General features: G+C 43.9%; 1 protein-coding gene and 2 long non-coding RNA genes across 4 annotated transcripts in view; 1 reads left to right on the top strand and 2 right to left on the bottom strand.

Moving 5' to 3' along the window:
- The window catches only part of LOC144292991 (uncharacterized), a 49680-nt gene that overhangs the window by 8189 nt on the left and 17455 nt on the right, over positions 1–24036 (top strand). Inside the window, exons 2-3 of the long non-coding RNA XR_013360423.1 lie at positions 20364–20627; positions 21127–21181. This is a non-coding gene — a long non-coding RNA (uncharacterized LOC144292991). The remainder of the gene's footprint in view (positions 1–20363; positions 20628–21126; positions 21182–24036) is intronic.
- On the bottom strand, positions 11469–15938 carry LOC144292987 (uncharacterized). The gene is made up of 4 exons (XR_013360422.1): positions 15873–15938; positions 14581–14709; positions 12835–13011; positions 11469–12304 (listed from the first exon to the last, which is right to left on the bottom strand). It is a non-coding gene; the product is annotated as an uncharacterized LOC144292987 (long non-coding RNA).
- SLC26A4 (solute carrier family 26 member 4) overlaps positions 18732–24036 on the bottom strand; it is a 50582-nt gene continuing 45277 nt past the window's right edge. For both annotated transcript variants that reach the window (XM_077864042.1, XM_077864043.1), the window contains 2 exons: positions 22991–23074; positions 18732–20880 (listed from right to left, as the gene is read on the bottom strand). In XM_077864042.1, the coding sequence (XP_077720168.1) occupies positions 20857–20880; positions 22991–23074 (108 nt within the window). In that variant the 3' untranslated portion in view covers positions 18732–20856. The remainder of the gene's footprint in view (positions 20881–22990; positions 23075–24036) is intronic.

The raw sequence follows: 24036 nt of genomic DNA, 5'->3' as shown, positions 1-24036 counted from the left end.
GTTCTATGTAGACTGATTTTGAGTGATTCTTGCAACTTTATATTTTTCTGCACTGTTTGAGGATTTTCTTTTAAGTTGGAATTTAAAAATTTTCATCCACATATTTTGATGAGACCAACAATGAACATAAGTTTAAAACTATGGTAAATTTAGGCAGAGTTCTAAGATTATAAACATACAGTTTTTCCAGTATTGTTACCATGTAATAATATGGTAATTTCTTTTTTTTTAATATGGTAATTTCTGCAACTGATCAGCTTTCTGATTCTACTCAGGTAAGAAGTTTGAATTAAATCTGAGGCCATTGGGACGCCTGGGTGGCTCAGCCGGTTGGCCCCTGCCTTGGGCCCAGGGTGTGATCCCAGGGTCCGGGATCAAGCCCACATCGGGCTTTCTGCATGGAGCCTGCTTCTCTCTCTCTCTCTGTCATAAATAAATGAAATCTTTAAAAAAAATAAATCTGAGGCCATTAATCATGCCTTATAATTTCGTAATAGCATTTCTCCCATTTCACTGGTAAATATCTTTGTATATCTTAAGAGTTAATAGGGTCACAATGTCATTATCATGTTGTCTCTTCAAAAAGTCAGTGTCCTGGGGGAAAATGTGTAGGAGGACTTTTCTAGATGAATAAGACCAAAGAGCTATACCAACTAAATGCAGTGCCTAAAGCTTCATTTGATCCAAATTCAGAGGGAAACAGCTATAGAAGATATTGGGGAAAATTCAATATGAATTGGCTAAAAGATGATATAAGGGAGGGATTTATTTTCATAATAATGATATTTTGGTTAGATGCATGCTGGTGGGTAGAAAATCATGATGTCCACGAGATACTTTGAACAAAAAATATATAGCTAGGTAGGCATATAAACGTGTAGATAAGGCAAATGTGGCAATTAATCCAGGCAGTGGTGTTATGTTTTCTTCTTTCAACTTTTCTGGTGTTTAAAATACTATAATAAAAAGGGGGAAAAAACTCCAGACAAACCCATTTGCAACAAAAATACATGTAAGCCAAAGAAAACAATATCTGGTGTTATGGACTGAATCTTTGAGTCCCCCCTCAAAACAATTCAAAGGATGAAGCTTTGACACCCCCAGTGTGTTGGTGTTTGGAGGTGAAGCCTTTGGGAGGTAATTAAGAGTAGACGAGGTCATGCGGGTGGTCATCCCTCATGATGGGATTAGTATCCCCTATAGGAAGTGTCACCAGAGAACAGGTCCCTTCTCTCTTTGCACATTCGGCAAGGAAGGGCCATGTGAGCACGCGGTGAGAAGGAAGCCAGGAGAGCGCTTTCATCAGAGCCTGACCGTGCTGGCACCCTGATCTCAGACTCCTAGCTTCCAGAAGAGTGAGGAAATACATTTCTGTTGTTTAAGCCCCCAGGCCCCAGTATTTTGTTATGGCAACCAGAGCTGATTAATACATTTTGGTATCAGGAAGTGGGTGCTGCTATATCAAATACCTAAATATGTGGAAGTGGCTCTGGAAACCTTGGAAGATCTTTGAGGTGCATGCTAGGCATGTGGACATTAAGGGTGATTCTGGTAAGGTTGCAGAGAAATGAGCATGTAATCGGGAGAATGTTTACTGGAGGAAAAGCAAGCCTTTATTGTAAAGTGACAATTTGGCGAGACTTGTGTTTTGGTGTTTTGTGGAAGGTAGAACTTGTGATGAAATTGGATACTTAGGTTTCCAGCAATGAACAGAGGAGCAGCTTAGTTCCTCCTGACTGCTCATAGTGAAATGCAAAATGAGAGGGATGAAGGAGTGAAGCGAAGAGGAACCAGAATTTGATTTGGGAAATTCTCAGCCTATCCATATTGCATAAAATGAGAAAGCTTTTTTTGGAAAAGAACGCTAAAGGTGAGGCTCAACAGTCATCTGACCCTGATCATGGGTGCCATAATTTGTGGACTTCATCAGCCATCCCAACAGAAGCCTGACATAGAAATAGGATTGTACCAGCAGAGACACTGCCAGTGTGAACTGAAGGCGATAGAAAAGACAAGTGTTAAGTTTTTTTAGTAACTAGACGGAAATGAGACCGCCAAGGCAAGCGAGGGTCCAAGAACAGATTTTATTGCAGGCACCCTCGGGCGAGGTTCCACGACTCACGGGGGAAAGAGAGTGAGTGGAGGAAGTCGCGCCAAGACAAGGTGGTCGGGGGTTTACATAACGTTGTAAGGCAGAACGGTTTCCTATTGGTTGGCTCATATGCAAAGGAAGGATTGCAATCCAACCAGTCAGAGTGACCCTCACTATGCAAAGGAAGGATTGCAATTCGACCAGTCAAAGGTGACTTCCTCCTCTGGGGTTTGAAGGGCATTGGGTTCGGTTGAGGAAGTCCAAAGGAGAGGTGTAAGGGTCTGCTCAAGCTGTCATCCCAAGTGGAGGTGGTGACAGGAACTTCAGCCATTTTGGCGTATCCGCCATCTTGAGTTTCCCTTCCCGCCTGGCCCCAACATTCCGACCTTTTGTTTTATATAATGGTGTCGGGGCGTCGACTCTGCTCTGGCTACTTCCTGCTGACGGTGGGGCGTCGTTGTAGGGGTAGTCGGATGTGGGCAGGCGAGAGTATGGGTGAAGTAAAAGTTGGTTGACAGATACCCGGGTGAGTTCTTGCAGGCGTTCCAGTCTTGGGGTACCGGCTGCAAGGGGATCGGCTGGTTTGAGAAAGTTCAGACATCCAAAAGGTTCCTTCGGCATGTCTTGAAGTACAGGTGATGGGTGTCTTCCCTGAGTAACAAGTTCTGGGCATGTGGGTATAAGATGAAAAGTAGCGCGAGGTACCGCTGCCTTTCATGCAATCACATTCTACCGCTTGGATCGGGGGGCTCAGGAGAAGTATGAGAAGGAGCCCTAGCCAGGCGGAGTTTGGTGGGTCCCACCATCTGGGAGGTTCATTCGATACCTGTGGGTGCCCGTTTAAGGTTGTTGATGTGCACCCATGCGGTATGTCCCAGCAATTTTGCCGCGGTTGGGGTGGTGAGGATGACAATGTGAGGTCCGGTCCATCGGGTCTGCAGGGAGCCTGGCTGCAGATTTCTGAGAAGGACCTGGTCCCCTGGGGATAAGTCTCGTGGAGAGGCTTCCTTGGAGGCACTGTCGGTCGGGGCCGGAATGACAGCATCGGCATGGGCTCTCAAGAGGGCCCGGAGGAGGGTAAGGTAAGGCAGATAGGATAAAAGAGGTGGAGGAATGGCCGGGAGGTTGTGGTTGATAAGGAAGGGCCGACCATACAGTAACTCAAAGGGACTCAAACCTGATGGTCCTCGGGGGGACGCCTGGAGTCTGGTGAGAGCTATAGGTAACAGTGTGGGCCACGACAGGCGAGTCTCCAGGGTAAGTTTAGTGAGTTGAGCCTTAAGTAGCCCGTTGGCCCTTTCCACCTTACCCGAAGACTGAGGGTGGTAGGGGATGTGCAGCTTCCAGGTAATGTTGAGGCTCTCGGCCACCTGTTGGGTCACATTGGAGATAAATGCCGGCCCGTTGTCTGACTGTAGGGTCCGGGGTAACCCAAACCTTGGGATGATGTGCTCGATGAGGATTGTGGCCACCACATCTGCAGTCTCTCTGGCCGCTACCTGGAGCATGACCCTGGGCTCGGCCTGGGTGAGAGGGGCGGCCGAGGCTGGGCTCCGTCAGTCTCCTCCAGCCCGAGCAGTTGGAAGGCTGGACTCACCGTCTCGGGTCTTCCCCTGCGTTGAGGCGCCGAGGATTCCCTGAGGCTAGGGCAGTCGGATTTCCAGTGGCCCATCAAATGGCAGAGAGGGCATGGTCGAGTTGGTGCCCTCGGGTTGGGGCACTGACGGGCCCAATGGCCTTCAGCCCCGCATTTGAAGCAGGCCCCGGAGCGGTGCGGGTGGGTCCCCCTCTCTGCTGGCTCCTGGAGCCGCGGCCGCAGGGCTGCTGCCAAGGCCTGGGTTTGTAGCTGAACCTTCTGCTGGAGTCTGGCCTGTCGCTTCAGCTCTGCGGCTTCCTCACGGGAGTTAAAGACCTTAAATGCCATTCTCACTAGGTCAGAAATGGGGGTCTGAGGGCCTTCCTCGACTTTCTTTAATTTTTTGCGGATATCTGGGGCTGACTGAGAGATAAAATGTGTGGCTAGAACCGTGGCCCCCGCGGGACAGGCCGGGTCCAAGCGAGTGTACTGAATTAATGCCTCGGTCAGCCGGTTAAGGAATATAGCCGGGTTTTCGTCAGGGGCCTGTATGATTTCTCTGATCTTGTCATAATTTACGGCCTTATTAGAGGCCGCCCGCACGCCAGCGATGAGACATCGGACCACGTGGTCGCGGCGCCGGCGGCCATCTTGGCCGTCTTGGTAATCCCGGCCTGGCTCTACGGCGGGGACCGCCTGAGCACCGACCGCCATTGTGGCGTCGGTCAGGTGGACCTGATCAGCGTGTCCCCGGGCAGCAGCCTGGATACGTTCCCTCTCCTCAGTGGTGAGGGTGGTGGTCTGGATGACATGTAAGTCATGCCAGGTTAGGTCATAGGCCTGTGCCAAGTATTGGAATTCCTTGATGTAGTTGTCGGGATTGGCCGAAAAGGAACCTAAGCGTTTTTCTATTTGGGATAGGTCTTGTAGAGAAAAGGGCGCATGGACTCGGACAACCCCTTCAGCCCCTGCAACCTCCCTCAAGGGGCAGACCAGGTCCGGGGAAGAGTTTTTGGATCTGGTACGGGCAGAGATAGGAGGAGAAGGGAGGGGGCTGGAAGGTATGAGGTTCTGGGGCTGGGAGGAGAGGAACGGTTGGAGAGGGTATGCTCGAGGCTGGGCCTGGGCCTGGAGTTTCGGAGATTGAGGAAGGAGTCGGGGACACAGGTTGTTGGGGAGCGGGTTGGTAGGGAGGAGGAGACAGATGTGGGGCCCTTACAGGGGGCCTGGAGAGATCTTCAGGAGGCTCCACGAGGGGGGATGGAGGGGCCAAGTTGGAGTCTCTAGAGGTGGAGTGGGGAAGAGTCGGCGGGGGAGAGCGGGCTAGGAGTACCTGAGAGGTTGAGCAGCTAGAGCAGAGTTCTGGTCTGGAGCGCAGGGTCCAGAAAGCCTGGACATAGGGCACCTCAGACCATTTGCCTTGGCGTCTACAGAGATTATCAAGGTCCGTAAGTATCTGATAATCAAAAGTGCCTTCAGGTGGCCATTGCGCTTGGTTATTCAGCCGATATTGAGGCCAAGCGACGGTACAGTAATGGATAAGGCGTCGCCTTCGTAAGTCCTGGTCTAACTCCAGAGTTCGGAGATTAGCCAGTAGGCATCCTAAAGGCGTTTTGGAATCGAATTTGGACTGGGAGGTTCCCATGGCTCCTTCCCGTATCAGCTCAAGACTTGGAGGAGGGCGTCCCCTCGACTGTGAATTGAGCTGCTGCTTACAGAAGTGGTCACCGTGGAGTAAGGACGTCTCCTTTACTCCCCGGAACCGCGGAGCCACCAGGTGGCGGAGGAGGGTTTGCCCTGACGCGGCCGCGATTAGGACAGGGCGCCCCGGGAGAGGGTCGGAAACCAGGGAACACTCACCGCAAGGAGTCCGGTGACCCCAGCAGAGAAAGAGAGCGGAGTTCCAGTCCGACGGAAGAGGAGAGAGCCTCCGTGCTGTTGCAGGGGCTCGATCTCCTCCCGGGTTTCGGCACCAAATGTTAAGTTTTTTTAGTAACTAGACGGAAATGAGACCGCCAAGGCAAGCGAGGGTCCAAGAACAGATTTTATTGCAGGCACCCTCGGGCGAGGTTCCACGACTCACGGGGGAAAGAGAGTGAGTCGAGGAAGTCGCGCCAAGACAAGGTGGTAGGGGGTTTACATAACGTTGTAAGGCAGAACGGTTTCCTATTGGTTGGCTCATATGCAAAGGAAGGATTGCAATCCAACCAGTCAGAGTGACCCTCACTATGCAAAGGAAGGATTGCAATTCGACCAGTCAAAGGTGACTTCCTCCTCTGGGGTTTGAAGGGCATTGGGTTCGGTTGAGGAAGTCCAAAGGAGAGGTGTAAGGGTCTGCTCAAGCTGTCATCCCAAGTGGAGGTGGTGACAGGAACTTCAGCCATTTTGGCGTATCCGCCATCTTGAGGAGTTTCCCTTCCCGCCTGGCCCCAACAACAAGGTGGAGTGAAGGATGGCTATTGGACACCTTGGACTTTACAGGATGAGACTATGGGGCTATTTGGCCCTGGTTGTGTATGCTATCCTTCAAGAACAGAGAAAAAGGACCTGACTGGTGATTTCAGAGATCAGCAAGGCTGTCTCCACCTCGGTTTCAAAGACGAAGACTGCTCAGCAGAGCTGCATGGACAGCACCCCCACAGAGAGCCATATGGGGGCGGGGCTGTCCACCCCACCCAGGGCGGCGGGCTGTGGGGGGTGGGGAGTGCTCTAGTGGGCCCTGGAGGGCAGAGTATTGAACCAAAGTGGATTATTCTACAGCCTTAAGAGCTAATGGAATTTGCCTTGTTAAGTTCTGGACTTGCTTGGAACCCATCACCTCTTCCTTCTTTTCTATTTCTCCCTTTGGAAATGGAATGTCTATCCTACACCAGTCCTACCAATGTATTAGGGAAGTGCATAACTTGTCTGGTTTCACAGGTTCACAGCCAGAGAGGAATTTCACCTCAGGATGATTCCTATCTAGAGCCTCACCCATACCTAATCTAGATGATACTTAGATGAGACTTTGGGCTTTAGACTTCAGAGTTGATGGAATGAGGGAAGATGCAGAGTCATTGGGGTGGAATGAATGTGCCTTGCATATGATAAGGAAGTGAATTTTAGTGGTCTAGGGGCAGAATGTTCCAGGCTGAATATCTATGCCCTCCCCAAATTCGTATTTTGAAGTCCTATCCTTCAATGTGATGGTGTTTGGAAGTGGAGCCATTAAAAGGCAATTAGGAGTAGATTGAAATGAGGGTTAGGGCCCTTGTGATAGGATTAGTACTCTTAGAAACAGAGACAGCCAAAGAACTGGCTCTTGTACATGCATCCAGGAAAGGCTCTGTGAGCCAGAGAATTCTCACCAGAACCCAACCACCAGATCTCCAACTTCCAGCTTCCAGAAATGTGAGGAAATAAATTTCTGCTGTGTAAGCCACTCTGTCTGTGGTACTTTGTTATGGGAGCCCCAGGTGACTAAGACATCTGGGAATGACTTGATTTTCCCAAGTTAACATAGAAAAACCCTGACAGCACCAAGAGATCTACTCCACAGAAGAAAGGCACTCCTGTGAACTGAACTTCTCCTTGAGATGGTAGAGAGTGATACCGTCCTCCTTTGTCAGGAATAAAGGCTCCTGATGCTTAGAGTGGAGTCTGAGCTTTCTACTTTGATGTGTGGGGCAGGAGAGCATCAGCCCTCACCCCATTAAATTATCCCACGCACTGTGAATATTTGCTTATCTCGCAACTAAAGACGAAATGCAGGCCTGGCCCGCCTGCATCGTGGACACCAGAGGAATGAACCTTGTCTGCCCAGCGTCCAGTGCGGAACATTTCTTTGGCCCTTCCTAATGCCTCCAGGGACAACTGAGCCACTTCCTTGGAACCTGTTAGGAGCTAAGTCCTCCTAGCCACCTCCCAGGTGCTAAACCACACCATCAACAGCAGTATATAAACGCATTGCGCTGAATTCTTCATTAACAGAATGTACTCAGTATTTCAGCTCAATAGGTAAGGGCTTGGACTCCAAATGTCGCTCTGCCATTTACCTCCTGAGAGGCAACTCTTAAGCTTTCCTTGTCTCAGTTTCCATATTTTGCAAAATGGGGGTAGTGGTTCCCACCTCTTAGTATTGTTTTGGAGATTAAATTAGTCAGTGGATTTAAGAAATTAGCATCACATCCAACACACTGCCTAACCAGAATAACCGTTAGCCAGCTTCATTTTCATCACTACCTTTGGCAGGTAGATAAAAAATTCTAGCTGTTTTGGAGACGATGTCCGCTAGGTGGCACCAGCCACAGGTAAATAAAATCTCCCGCATCCACAGTATTTCTTTCATGAGTTTGGAAGTTACAGAAGAGACAGATTAATACTGCAATGGTGAGGGATCCCTGGGTGGCGCAGCGGTTTGGCGCCTGCCTTTGGCCCAGGGCGCGATCCTCTGCCTATGTCTCTGCCTCTCTCTCTCTCTCTCTCTCTCTCTCTCTCTCTCTCTGACTATCATAAATAAATTTTAAAAAATTTTTAAAAAATACTGCAATGGTGATAAGGCAATATGCACACACGATACACTTGGCCCAAAACTAAGGGTTTGATTCATAGTAATTTCCTAAAGCGATCATCTAAAACAATTACAAGTCATACATGTTCTAGTTTGATTCCCAGACCCTAGGAGATTCTGATGCTGGGGATCCACAGAGAAATTTTGGACAAACGTTCCTATTCTGTTTCCAGGTGGGTGTGATGCTGGGTCAGGTTTGGGTAACAACTGGGGCTTTTTTGCAGAGGTCAGTTCCTCCAGCTTTTGTTCTGCTGAGCTGGGTATGATTAGAGAAGGACCCTGCCGGAGGCCAGAGATCTCTGTGTGCTGTGGAAGGAAACTTCTGGAAGGACAGAGAAGGGAACAGACTGCCGACATAGGGGCAGAAACTTGGTTGGAAGTGCAGAAGAGTTCAAATAGGGCTTTTCGAAAGTTTTCCTGTGTGATGAGGAATATCAACAGTGCTTTTGCAATTACATGAGCTTTTCTGACATCTGAGAAGATGATCTCAAGGTAGATAGAGCAAGAACAAAATAGGCTGGGCGTTTGAGTTACAACACCCTTTTACTTTTCTTTCTTGTCATTCCCTTCTGTTTATCCCTAAGCTTTCAAATAAAATCTTACTTCAGATATCTTAGTTATATTTTAGGGAATTAAGGGAGAGGTTTGTGTCCATCTCTGGGCTGAATTATTGCACTTCCAGAAGTAGGGTGATAGGGTTTGTGCAATGTGAACATACTCCATGGAAATCCTAATACTTAGAGAAATCAGATAAAAAGTCTGGAATTCCTACAATTTCATAAGATAGATTTTGTCATTTGAATATCAAAGAGCAGGACAATCCACGACAATTGGCTATGATCACACCCTGAGCCAGCTGAAGACCTAGGAGCTACAGGCGGATCCAGAGCAGGGAGGCGTTGACAAAGCTTAACAGTGCAGAAGTGAAGAGGATCTGGAAAGAAATGCGGAAGAGTTGGCTAAGAGGAGAAGTTGAAAAGAGTAGTTTGGGAAGTGATGTTTCTGCACTTCAGGCTCAGAAAGAAAGGCCCACCCCCTTGGACTTCCTGACCTCTACCCCCACCTGTCCTTACTTCCTTTGTGTGTGTGTTGGGGGGCAGGTCAACACTCCCGGTTTTGTAAATAACCAAATCTACTCTAGTCCATGCCCCACCCGCTACCCTTTCTCTTGCATCTTCACTTCTCTCTTTGCTGGCTCTGTTCTCACAAACAAAAAATGGTGAAGTCTCTACCTTTTAAAAACCGAAACTCTGTTCGTTTTGCATCTTATAGTTCACTACCTTGTTCTTTCTTCCCTTTGCCACCAGCTTCTGGAAAGAGCAGTCTCCACCACCTCTCTTCCCTTGCTCCTCCCTCCCTGCAATCTGGCCATTTAGCCAACACCTGACTGCCAACGCTCCTCCTGAGGTTACCAGTGAAGTTCACATCTGTGTCGTTGGGTGGGTCTCAGCCCAGGTCTCACTAAGCTATCAGCAGCATTTGCAACTTTATTTATTCATTGTATCAATAATGAAGTAATGTATGTTATATAATTATATAGATAATTTATATAAGATTATGTGAATACAATTATTCAGTAACTATTGAGTACCTGCTATTGACTGACACTGTTCTAGATCCTGTGGTGTAGAGGTAGATGAGGTCCTGTCTCAAGGCTGTAGCCAGGTTGTAACATAAGAGTTATCTGTCCTGGGCCACGTCAAGAGGCATGGTGAGCCCCACAACTTTGGTTGATGGGACAGCATGTCTTCATACAGGTGCCAACCTTTGCCTAACTACTCTGCTTGCTTTGCGATGGAATTTTAGACTGCTTGCTTCAATGTTATTTTCATCATATTAACTCTTTTATCAACAACACTCTCTTAAAGTTGCTGAAAATGTGATACTTTGAGAGGAAATAAGCACCGCTTATGCTTCTCAATCCTTATCCTCTCCCCTACCTAAGCTTTCCTTGTATCTTCTTGCAACTTGCTTTGTATTGGAGTGGGGGGACACTCACAGTGTACAGGTAAACAATAATTAGAATTGTAAATGCCCTATCACTTCTTAGTCTTTTGGCTAAGATCAAGTGTAGATAATTGCTTTTTTTGTGTTTTTTTTTTTTTTTTTTTTTAAGATTTTGTTTATTTAGTCATGAGAAACAGAGAGGCAGAGACCTTGGTAGAGGGAGAGGCTCTCCTGTGGGGAGCCCAATGTGGGACTCAATCCCTGGACTCCAGGATCACTCCCTGAGCCAAAGGCAGATGCTCAACCACTGAACCACCCAGGCTTCCCTCAAGTGTATAGAATTGCAAATGATGTGAAGGGAACTGGGCAGGGCAATGTGATTGAAGGCACTACTATGATCTGAATGTCAGTGTCCACCCCCACCCCCTATTCATATTTGGAATCCTAACCCCCAAGGTAATGGTATTAGGAGATGGGGCCTTTGCAAGGTGATCAGCCCTCATGAATAGTAAGATTAGTGCTTTTGTAAAAGAGACCCCACAGAGATCCCTTGCCCTCTTGCTCCATGTAAAGGACACAGTGAAAAGTCACTAGAGCATGTTAAGCACTGATAGATCTGACTCAGTGGAGAGACAGGAATTGAGAGGCAGAAGGGTTCTGCCGCACAGTGGAGGAGTTCGCTTTGACAAGAGCAGAAATACACATATCTTTTAAGGCTCTTCCCCTTAGTCATTAACAGTGTCACTCCACTTTCCCCTTCTTCTGCGACTGTTGCTTCTTACTCTCCTTTTCAGACCCCTCTTTAAATTTGGTTGTCATCATGGTTCTGGTCACAATTGTCTTTGAATTATCGTCTGCATTTCCCTTAGACCATCTTATCCCTAAACATACTGGCCTAGACCCCTCTCTTGCACTTCACACTCTCGTGCCCAAATGTAGATATATATTTTTTTAATCTCCCAAATTCTACCTCTAGCCCAGACCTACCCTCTGACCTCCTGTTTTATGTTTTAGTGGCTTATTTGACACTTCCATTTAGATAGAAGAATCTTGAATTTAATGTGTCCAAAATTGGGATTCTTGGGTCCCTCGTACACACACACACACACACACACACACACACCACACAAAACGAACGATGGGGAGGGGGTTCATTGATGGGCCATATTTCAACTCTTTTTTATAACCTGTACCATATTCTTAAGTAATCTCTATGCTCAGTGTGGGGTTCAGACTCCCCACCCTATGTCACATGCTCCACCCACAGAACCAGCCAGGTGCCCCTTTATTTTAATGTACCCCATTCTTTGATACTAACTTTGGAAGTTTTTTCATTCTTATGGAACTATCATAGTGATGTCACTAGAGCTTTATCAATACTTCCAGCCCCCTTCCTTTCCTAGACATTTGGGAGATTTATATTTATCCACCTCCTTGCAGTTGGTGAGGGCAGTTACTGTGACCACTGAAATGTGGGGGGAAACTACACATATTGCATCTAGGTGGAAATATTTAGGAACAGGTGCACAATTCTCCTTGCTGTCTCCCCCCCCCCCTTTCTTTGTTGCAAAGTTATCATGTGTTGAGATACAGATGCCTAAGATCAAAACAGCCTGGAATGCTAAACCATCACGTGTAGGAAAATTGCCCAGAGTGTCATTTAGACCTGTAGCAAACTTTGAGCAAGAAAAAAAGAAAGAAAAACTATTGTATAAGTCACTGACGTTTTTGCTGTGTTTTAGTTCTGAAGTGAGTGTGTGCATGTTGTGTGTATATTTTAGGTGACTGCAGTATAATCGAACCTATCCTGATGCTAGAAATGCTATGCAAATGCACAAAAGCCCCCACTTCCAACTAGCTGACCACCGCTAGCCTCTCCTAAGTAGAAATTCTGGAACTGCCCCCTAAGCGTCCCTCTTTACCCCTCCCCAATTTCAGTTATCATCACTATCCACTTAGTTGCTCAATTCTGAATCCAAAAACAGGGATTATCTGAATGCCTCCCCCTTCCTCACTCTGAGTGAAACTCACCGTTTCCTGAAGTGTGTCTTAGATCTGTCCTGGACAGCTGCAGTTGCCTTCTTCCTGTTCCTGTTTCCAGTCTTGGGATTTATATATATATGTCATATATATATGATACCTTCAAGTTCAGAAGTTAATAAAGGGTCTGTAGTAAAACTTGTGCCTCCCACCTCTGTCCCCGGCCACCTGGTTCCTCAGCCCACAGGCAACCACAGTGACCAGATCCTTCGGTATCCCTTCAGAGCTAGCTGCACACAGAAACCAACAAGTCTGTGTTGCGTGTCTATTAGAGTAATCTTCCAGAAACACAAAACTGACCACCCCCCAACTTAAAGCTTTTCACTGACTTTCCATTACAGATTCTTGAGTGTTTAGGACCCTACACTGGCAGCCTCCTCAGTCTTGCTGATCTCTCCATTCCAGATAACCCCTGCTGTGTTGAAATCATCTCCACCTCAGGGCTCTTCCCTAGGCCAGTCCTTCTGCTTGGACAGTTTTCCAGCAGATCTCTGCACGCTAATTCCTTCCTTAAGGATTACCTCCTCGGGGAGAGTGCACAGCCTTCCCACCCCTGTCTTCCCTATCACAGGAGTCCCTCTATTTGTTGCCTTCAAGCCTCTACAAGTAGTTGTCATATACGATGTTTACCTGATTATTGATGGTCTCTCTCCCACATGAGACTATAAGTTCCATGAGAATAGAGGTTGTGTCCTGTTCGGTTTACCGCTCACTGTATACGCAGCTTCTAGCTCTGCGCCTATCACAACATAGGTGCACAGTCAACACTTGAATGAATGAATAAGGAACTAATGGAAAAAGTAGTGTCTGAAAAAAAAAAAAAAGAAATTTTAAAGAGGAACTAGCTTCAACAATGTAGGCAGGCAAATTTGGCCTCCATACTGTTTCTCCCCTGAGTATAGATCTTAGACTTTTACCCTGAGCTTCCTCACTGTGTGGTTGGCTATGTCTCTGGGTGGGCCAGCTACCCAATACGAGAAGGGAAGAGAAGGAAGAGAAGAGCAAAACGCCACCCCAAAAGGTTCAAAGCCTTGAGTTCTTTGGGAGGAGGTGGCAGCAAGCAGAGAGTGCTTGTTTCCCAGACCTTGGATTTTGTCATAGACATTTAATAACTAGTGGAAACAGAAATATTAAGCAGTCACATCTTCCTTGGTTTTAGGGACCAAAAGTTCTCTTTTTGGTGGATTTATTTGTTTTTAAGCAAGTAACACCAGAAAAGACGGTGACTCCCACATTGAAACAGCAGCATGTCTGTAAGGAATGTTAACTCCGCAATCTAAAATCAGGGTCTACTTCTGCCTTAAATGTTTTAATATAGCACATGCTTTCCTCATTACTTTTATGATTACATTTAATCATTATAGATAATAGGATACTAAAATTGTCTTAAGGATAAACTAGAGAAATAAAAATCGCATCCCTTAAACAAGTTCTTTAAGTCACAAAAGCTAATTAATATGTCTGCTTTCACCTGTCACTCGCTCCTTGGAAAATAAACAATAAAGCTTCATTCATCTCTACTTTAATTTCACCTTCGGAATTTATCGCTAGGTGTCCAGGTCAGCTGATTGGATTAGGGAGGTAATGTGACCCAGCCACTTGGCCTTTATCTCTCACCAGAGCAGAGGATAAAATCCAAGTTCTTTAATGTGCTCTACAAGGCCCTTATAACCTGGCCCGGTTCCCCACCCTCACCCCAGCCTCACTGCTCACCACTTCTTTCCTTACTCAAGTGGAGAAAGGTCATGGGCTCACAGGTGTGTTTTAATGGTGCAGATCTCTCCTGTTTTCCTGAACACTGCTGTGCTGGGGTAGAGAAGGATTCCTAGGCCTCCTTTTGTATATGTATAGACTTGGAGGAATGGGTTCAAAACGATCCTGCCTTGCTAGATTGGCCACAAATTGATGAGCAAGGAAGTGAATTCACCTGGAAGGGGTAGGGTTGACTGCTTTGATCAACATGCAAAGATCAGAACCCATCCTCAGCTGCATGGCAGGACCACCTAGTTTACAGGTGCTTTGAAGAGAGCTGCAATGAACTAAATGTGTCTCCCTCAAATTTATGCATTGAATCCATAATCCCAAAGTAATGGTATTTGGATGAGGTACGTTTAAGAAGTAATTAGGTCAAGAGAGTGAAGCCCTCATGATGGGATTAGTGCCGTTATAAGAAGAGGCCAGTGAGCTAACTGGGTGAGGATGAAACAAGACAACTCTCTGTAAATGAAGAAGGCTCTAGCCAAGAACCTGACCGTACTGGCACACCGATCTCAGACTTCTAGTTTCCAGAACTGTGAGAAATAAACAGTCTGTTTCTTAAGCCATCCGGTGTATGATAATTTGTTATAGCATACTGAACTAAGACAAGAGCCATACCTGGTCTCCCTCCTGAGGAGCCCCCACCAACTTGTAGCACTGGTTGGTCAAGGATTTGTACCATTCTTTTACAGCTAAACGGTGACCTTTTCAGATCCTCCTGCTGTGAGGTTTAGAGTTCCTCCATGACTGGGATGAAAAATGAAAAAAAATGCCAACAAATTCTGAAATAGAACATTAGGTTGTCAACTTACCTAGGCTGTAGGAAGTATATCAGAGGAGCTCCTGTAAACAAGGACTCAGGATATCCTTGTTTGGCCTTAAGTCTGGGAGTAGGGTCATGTGAAGAGGTATATCTGTGCTTGGAGTGCTTTTTTTTTTTTTTTTTTTTTAGATTTTATTTATTTATTTGAGAGAGAGAGAGCGCGAGCAGGAGGGGCAGTGGGAAAGGGAGAAGCAGACTCCCCTCTGAGCAGGGAGCCTGATGTGGGGCTTGATCTCAGGACCCTGGGATCACGACCTGAGTCAAAGGCAGATGCTTAACCGACTGAGCCTCCCCCCCACCCCCTGAAGGTGTCCCTCTAATGCTTTTTAATCCCATTTTTAAAATGGGCCCTCAGAAGGAGCCTTGTGCTGAAGGTACAGTTAACCATCTTGATGTGGTGGGGTTTATATGAAGCTGTACATGGGATAAAACTGTATAGAGCTACACAAATGAGTGTATGTGTAACTGGCGAAATGTGAATAAACTCTTTGGTTTGTACCAGTGCCACTGTCAAGAGTTTTATATTGTACTTATTATAGTTATACAAGATGTTAACACTGGGGGAGGCTGGGTAAAAGGTACATGGGAACCTCGCTGTACATTTCTTTGCAAATTCTTGTGAATCTATAATTATTTCAAAAAGTTGTTTTGTTTTGCTTTGCTTTGTTTCAGTTGCACAGGGGATACTCAGAATACTGGAGCACTTGGTCTAAAACAGTGCATTGGGGATGACCTTTAAGCTAGATCTCATGACCTCTCCATGACCAGGCCTAAAGATGTCCCCAAAGAAAAGAATGAAGTGGGCTACCTTTGTGAGCAGATTCAAAATGAGCATAAAGTCTAGGAGAGCCTTCTGCTCCCTGAAGCTCTGCGTGCATCCAAGTGAATCCCCAGACCCTTTTCTGGAAAGCTGTAGGGTGAGCAGGCAAATAGGGCAGGTGAGCTGTGGTAGGCCCTAGGAATAGGCCTGCAAGCCCAGGAAACTAAACAACTGCACACTAGTCTGATTGTCATTCCCAAGCCTATTGGCCTTGTTCAGCATCACTGCAGCTTAATTCAGTCTTCCAACTATTTCTTAAATACCTACTGTGCACGTGGCACTTTCACTCCTTGCCTCACACCGTATATAAAAATCGACTCCAGATATGTATCTAAATGTGAAAAGTAAAACAAAGTTTTTGTTAGAAAACATAGGAAAATATCTTCATTATCTTAGACAAAGATTTCTTAAACTATATACCAAAAAGGAAAAAAAAAAAAAAAAAAAAGCTAAACATTAAGGAGAAAAATGGTAAATTGAACTACATTAAATTTGTTTAAAAATGCATGATTTTGGGATCCCTGGGTGGCGCAGCGGTTTGGCGCCTGCCTTTGGCCCAGGGCGCGATCCTGGAGACCCAGGATCGAATCCCACATCAGGCTCCTGGTGCATGGAGCCTGCTTCTCCCTCTGCCTCTGCCTCTCTCTCTCTCTCTGTGACTATCATAAATAAATAAAAATTTAAAAAAAAAATGCATGATTTTTATGCATTTTCAAATATGAAAAGCCAATCTACAGAATATGATGTGGGACCATAAGCAAACGGTCAAGAAAGAAATCTTGAGATATTTTCAGTGCAAAAAAGTGCTTTTAATATAGCACAGGGACAGGGCCCATGAACAGAGCTGCCCTGGGATTGTGAGAAATGACTGATTATACACTTTTCTATTACTGGGGGTTAGGGATAGCGTTAAGTCTCTAGGGAACTTGGAAACAAGGCTTCTAGGACTTTGAGGGACTAGCTACTGTTAAGATTATTTACTACTGTCTACTAAGACACTGGTCACGAGACCCTTCAGATATATATCAGTGGGTCATATGTTTGAAGGATGATTGCTAACATATCCTGGGGTGAGGGATGTTTACGATTATCAGAGGAAAGTAACACCAGAGCAAAGCTAAGGCGATAAAACATTAAAGGGAGTCCTTGAGGGAGCTCTAAGAATGTTACAGTGTGTATGCTTCAGGAATTCTGCATGGGGACCGGGAACTGCAGCAAAGTCCAAACTCTGTTCCTTTTTCTCCCATCAAATAGAATAAGGTATTTGTAATATATATTTCTACCTGCTGGGAAGAACGAATTTCCTCTGCCCTTCAAGAGCCTTCTAGCTGGACAAAGAATCAAATTGATGTAAGACAGCTTAACAGGAGAATATTAAATTTAATTTCGTACATACAAGGAATCCACACAGACATGGAGATTCCAAAGACAGGCAAAAAGAGGTACATATGTCATTCTGCACTAAGGAGAAGGAGGTAGGGGTCTGATGCTTCACTGGGATGGAATGCAATTCACAGGAAGATGAAAAAAAGTAAATCTTTTTTTTTTTTTTTTTTTTTTTTTTTTATGATAGTCACAGAGAGAGAGAGAGAGAGAGGCAGAGACACAGGCAGAGGGAGAAGCAGGCTCCATGCGCCGGGAGCCCGACGTGGGATTCGATTCCGGGTCTCCAGGATCACGCCCTGGGCCAAAGGCAGGTGCCAAACCGCTGCGCCACCCAGGGATACCAAAAAGAGTAAATCTTTGTTAAATGTTTGCAGTGCCACTCAGAAACCACAGGACACAGAGAACTTTGATCAAACAGGCCTTGCTAGGCCTCTCCCTGTCTATCCTACCTAGTTCATATCAAAATATAGTTATGGTGATAGGTCTCTTCCTGGAGTACATCTTGTCTAAATTCTTCTAAGCAGTTGTGGGGGAGGTAAAGAGCTTTTCCAGAATCTGTTGGGTTTTGATTGCTTTTACCTCAAAAATAATCTTCATGCCAAAGTGGCCCATTTTGGGGCAGCCTGTCCTTGGCCCTTACATAACATATTAGTGAGTACTATATAGATTCCTCACTATACAATCTTACAAGGCCATTAGAAAAAGGCAGATGACTGAAAAAAACAAACTGGTGAATGGTTTGGGCAGATGATTCACAAAAAGGGATACTTAAATAATAATAAACATCTGAGGGATCCCTGGGTGGCGCAGTGGTTTGGCGCTTGCCTTTGGCCCAGGGCGTGATCCTGGAGACCGGGGATTGAATCCCACATCAGGCTCCCGGTGCATGGAGCCTGCTTCTCCCTCTGCCTATGTCTCTGCCTCTCTCTCTCTGTGACTATCATAAAAAAAAAATAATAATAATAAACATCTGAGAAGGCACTCAACTTCTTTAGTCCTTAGCAAAAGGCAAATTAAAACCACAGTAAGATACTACTACACACCTAGAAGAATGGCTCAAATGGATGGACATTGCAATGGCTCAGTTGCTTAAGCATCCTCTTGATTTTCAGCTCAGGTCATGATCTCAGGGTCCTGAGATTGAGCAGGAGTCTGCTTAAGGATTCTCTCTCCCTGTCCCTCTGCCCCTGCCCCATCTGTTCAGATGGCACCACATTTAGACATCATTCAGGTGTTTGTAGTTAGCCCTTTGGGCAGTTACTAGGAGGGAGCTTGAGAGGGCTTCTGGGCTGCTGCATGTATTCTGCATATTGACCTGGGTGCTGGCTCTACTAGTGTCCTTGTTTTGTGAAAATTCCTATACTTTGTACACTATACTTTGTATCCTTTTGATACATGCATTGTAACAGTGTGAAAAGTTTGCTTAAAATAATGAAAATAATTGCACAAGACAAACTGGAAATACTTGGGTAAGAATTATAAGAATTAACTGAGCTTTTTTTTTTTTTTTTTTTTAACTGAGCTTTTTTGCAACGTTTATTGCATGAAAAGTCTTTACAAAAAGACATTTGCGTACAAATAAAAGTGGAGCTATAAAGAATACATCAAAATCATGGCTGTTGAGAGTAATGGCAAACTTAAAATGTAGCATTTTTAGTACATTTAATAATTTTGTTCAGGAAGGACACATCCAAGTAGTATGAAAGGCAACTTTACATTTAATAAAAATATGTGCAAATATTTCCGATGTACATGATTTGATTTTATTGTTACTGAAATTCATATACAACGCTGAATCTTATCCTATAGGTTAAAAACATAACAAAAGACAACCTCACTTCAATTTCAAGTAAAATTTTCATTGACAATACAGATTTAAAAGTATGGTTACTATTCACAAAATGCACAGAGAAGACCGTATTCCTAGAGTGAGCTTGGGATCAAGTCAGATAGACTCTGGTCTTATAATAGTCACAAGTGGACCCAAGATTTTACAAAACTCTAGCCTTATTGTAAAATGGAACTTTGGTATTTCCTTTAACTAATAAAAGGGCAGTGCATATTTCCTCTATTAAACAGAGGTATTCATCCATTTTCTGCAAGACTGTTATGTTCACCCTTAGAAGATTTGTTGCTATTAGAGGCAGGTATTGATGTGGAAATGGGATATTATAATCCTGGTTAGGCTGTTCCCAACAGGGGTCACATCTGTTCTATATCAGCGAAGGACAGTACAACCCATAAATGAAAGAATATTGTAACATTGCAATCCATTGCAGCTCACTCAAATTTCAATATGTAGAAAGACTTGGGTGATACTTTTAGTTAACCAGTTTGATATGACCACTGATAGTAATCCTTCAGAAGTGGATAACTTACTTCTGATTGTATTTAAGAAGAAACACAAGGATAAGACATGCTGCCTTTAGATAGCCAAACACATCTGGGAATTTCACACATTTGTGCCAAAGGTACAAAATAAATCTCAAGCGGGCAAAACAGTGTCTTACTTGGGGACCTGAGTATTTTTTTCCCTAGAAATTAAGTACAATTTCATTCACTCCGGTGTGAATTATGTGGGAATAGTCCTCGGGACTAAAGTCTATATTTATATATAATACCTAGAAAATCATTGGCACTCAAAAAAGATTAAGTAAAAATAAAAAAATATAAAAGGTTCTGGTTTAAAATATGGATTTTTAAAAACCTATGTATTTTCAATGTATATATTCCAAACCCATTTTTTTGAAGTTCATTTAGAATGCTCTGTCTAAAAAAACTCATTTTAAATATAGATTTATATACAGGATATCCATTTTTTAGATTTTTTTTTTTGGAAAGGTGGTCAGAATTCTGTTAAAGATCATATATTTCATACACTGCTAAAGTTTTAGAGAAAAATATAGACTAAGTCTTATATCAAAATTGGTTTTTTGTTCAAAATAACACAATTTTTGCATTAGATTTTAAATAGACCATATGTCTATAGACCTGTACATGATGATCATTTCTATAAACTAAGATAAATAAAAGCTGCATCTTTAATCTAGAGTCTGTCATATATTTTATTTGATCTTAATTGTGATCCATGACAATCATCATCAAAAAAGGATTTCTGCACACCACAATAATCTTATTGCTTCGCTTCTCTGAATCAGTGTTTCTAAAATAGATCAGTCTGGTTCTGTAGTTTTTAAGTGAACCCCCCCCCCTTTTTTTTTTTTAACTCTGGCTACATATCTGGTCACATATAATAACATTGACTATTAACTACTAAGTTTGCATTTTAAAAACTTCATTGATGTATTTACTAAATGTGATAAGACTTTTATGGATAAATGCATTAATAATTAAATTTCTGCATTTATTCAGTGTGACCCTACACTGTGGCCAGTGCAGCTGATGGCGACGAAAGTCAGTTAGAAATGGATTTTTTCTTTATGATAGTCCTTCCTGGTCCACCTGCCCACAGAGACTGTTTGGGGCACATTTACCCAACTAAACAGAGGTACAGCAGTACCCACGAGAACACTGTTAGCAAACCTGTTGTGGAGGAACAGCAGCTTAACATCAGCAGATCCTGGACATTGCTAAATCACCTGGATAATTCTCCTCACCATTTTGCACATTTTAGAGGTAAGCTATTTATTTTATAAATAAAGCCTTAAAAAAAAATCTTACTGGTTCTCTTTCATTGGCTAAGAGGTTAAAAAAAAAATCAAAGATTTTAAAAAATCAAATGGAAAGAGAATGAGTGTTTCAAGTCCAAAGAAATAGTCAATGCAGAAAATGTTTGCATAGAAGTCTACCGGTGGGTAAATCTTGCCTTTCAGTCCTTGCTTAGAGTAACCTCCTGAGCCCACTTTCAGGAAGCAAGACTACGCATAGCCTGGGGAAACAAAAGGGAAACAAAGTGTTCATACAAATAAATTGTCCTTTAGTCCACATGATCTTGTTTTTTACAAATATGATTTGACTGTTAGGGTTACTCACATTTACTCATGTGTATGGTAAAAACTTAAATTTGTACCTCATCATTCTTGGATTTATTTAAAAGCAGCGAGTACTAGTTATCAAGTACTTACTATGTACAAGAGACTATTATTCTTTTACATGTATCCTTTAATATTTACAGCTCTATAAAGTATTACTATTTCCATTTCACATGAAGAAAATGAAATGAAGACCTGGTGAGTAATTTTCCCTGGGCTACACAGCCAGGAAGTAGTAGATGTGAGGCTGGCATACAAATCTGAATGGTTCTAAAGCTCATACCCTCAAAACCACTCCACTCTACCCCTTTGCCATCTCCCGGAACCCAGAACCCCACCTGAATGATCCTCTTATCCATTACCTGAATAATGATACTGTTAGTTTATGAGGCAATAAAAAAATACTTCTGTAATGTGCCAAATTCTTAAGTTCCAATTTGATGAGTTTTTACTCAACTAAGTCAGTCTTATAACCATACTCGTAAAACAGTAAAGCTGGAAGTACTTCTAAGCTCAAGAATGACATTCCCAGACTCACTAAGCTGGTAGGCTAAGGATGCAGGACCTCTGACTTTCACCCTAGCAATGTACTTTCTCCACAAAAATCTCTGCCTGTCATCCTTACTGCCTGAAGGTTGCTCTTCTCAACGTTTTTATCAAGATCTGGAATAAGGCATGCTAGTCAGATTTACATATGGCATCAGCAGGATGGTTAGTTAATATGTTGGGTGATGCATTCAGAATTTGAAAGTATTTCAAAATAAAATCAACAAGATATAATCTAGCAAAAATATGCATAATTCTGCATTAGGGTCAAAAACCAATTACACAAATATGAACGGGGAGCCTAGCTAGACCACCATTCGTGTAAAATGCCCAAGTGTTTAGCTGGCCCCTGCTCAATAGAAGCCAAGATTCTGATGTGGTTGCAATGAAAATAAACACATTTTGAGGTCGCAGTAATAAACAAATCTTGGCAAGATCAAGGTAGGTTGTGGTTGCATAATCTTCATGCTGACCTGACTCCACTTGGGAGTGGACAGTGACAAATTTTGTGCCCATGAGGAATAAAGGGAACTAGAGGAATCTAGCCTGGAGTAGAGTCTGGTGGACACATGAGAGCTACTCTCAAATATGTAAGGGCTGTTCAGGAAGAGGGTTTGTGTTGCTAAAGAGGGCAGATCTCAGTGCACTGGGTACTTATTAAAGAAAGGCTGCATCTAGTATTGGAAGCAGAACTAACACTTGGAGACATCCAACCTCGTGACAAAGGCCCTTGAAAAGCTACCACTTGCCCTTATCTTGAGATGTTCACACAAAAGCTAAGTGAACATCCTTAGGGACGGAGTAGGAGAGATTTCTGCTGGGCTAGGATGCAGATGTCTTGATATCCCAAGACATCTTTCAACTTTAAAATTCCTATGATCTTCCTTTGTTGGTCCCATTTTACTCTTACTCGGTGGTGGAGCCGAAAAGTTCAGTCAGATAATACATTTAGGTCAAGGTTCCTAGGAAGAGTCTGATATCCCAAGAGCATTGGCAATACATGGGACCAGCCTCAAATGGAAGGAGTGTCTTGTGTGCTATCATCAGTGAGATGAAGAAAGTTCCATGAGGTTCCTGTCCCTCACATTCTTCTTCTGAAGCTTATGAAACTCCCAGGTTAGAAATCCCCTCTGTCTACCTTACTCCTAATCCCATTGCCCTTAGGTGGGGAAGGAAGGGGACACATGGAGAGGCTTAGGTAAAAAGTCAGTGCCACTATGTTGGCAGCTCCAGTCACTGATCATGCCTATATGTCTGGGGCAAAAGGTCCCTAAGTACCTAATGTCTTCAAGGGACAATTTTTGTTTTCCATTTTCCCTTTTCTATGAAGCCATCCTTTTGGTATTTCTTAAAAATCATTTTCCCTGAATGGTTTAGTCAGACATCATCACTATTTGTATTATTCTATTCGTTCAAGGTTCAATACAAATTATTTTCTTTGAAAGGAAATAATGATCATACCTCATCCTGGACATCTAGTTCTTCTTCAATCAGCTCTGCTTCCATTAATTCAAGAGGATCCTTACAGTCTTGGATGAGAGTAATCTTGACCAAGAGAACAGAGAATATTTATTGGAAAGATAATGACATCAGCCCCACCCTGATACTCCTCTGAAAATTATTTGAAGCTTTGCTGTAATCTCCATACAGCAAAATCCTGTTCAGCTTTGTGTTCTTTTACATTTTCCACCTTAGAATGTTTCCCCATACCAATTTTTCACATTCAGGTATGACCTCCCATGGCTCTCCATTGTCTCCCCTCCTTTTCAGCTCTCTTCCCCAACCGCTGAAGTGCGTACCTCTTAATGGATCACCCTGTCTGCCTAAATGACTCAGCAGTCAATTGTGTTTTTTCCCTTCAGTGGCTGAGCTGAGAGCACTTAGTACACCATTGAGTGTGCAGTGAAGGGCTTGTGACTGATGACAATAAGCAGTCCTCAGTTGAATTGGATGGAAATTAATTTTATTGGAATTGGAAGCCAGAGTGTATGAACCACATTGGTTCAGAAAAGTTCTGCTTTTTAGCAGTAGTATGCAATTTATGCTTCCACACAAAGGAAACCAATAACAATTTGGGCTTTGTTTTAAATATGAAGGATACTTCCTTTTTTCCTTTTTTTTTTTTTTTGATTTTTTAAAATTTATTCATGAGAGACAGAGAGAGAGAGAAGCAGAGACATAGGCAGGGGGAGAAGCAGGCTCCATGCAGGGAACCTGATGCAAGACTCTATCCTAGAACCCCAGGATCACGACCTGGGCCAAAGGCAGACGTTCAACTACTGAGCCACCCAGGTGCCCCCTAAAGTAACTCCAGATGTGTATCAAGGCAAGAGTGATGTTTTGAAGTGCTTTTGAGCTACTTTTCATCTCAAAAATAGATAACCCAGTTCTCTTTGCTCCTGTGGAAATGCATCAGAGATTAAGTCCCTGTGCAGATGGTCATAACATAAAAGTTAGGGGATAGGTCTAACCACAAGTCGAGGCTATCCTAGAATAATTCTTGTGAT

The sequence above is a fragment of the Canis aureus genome, chromosome 21, assembly GCF_053574225.1.
Source record: "Canis aureus isolate CA01 chromosome 21, VMU_Caureus_v.1.0, whole genome shotgun sequence".
NCBI lineage: Eukaryota > Metazoa > Chordata > Mammalia > Carnivora > Canidae > Canis > Canis aureus.
The sequence above is the reverse complement of the archived record's forward strand: the minus strand, read 5'-3'. Positions and strand labels throughout refer to the sequence as shown.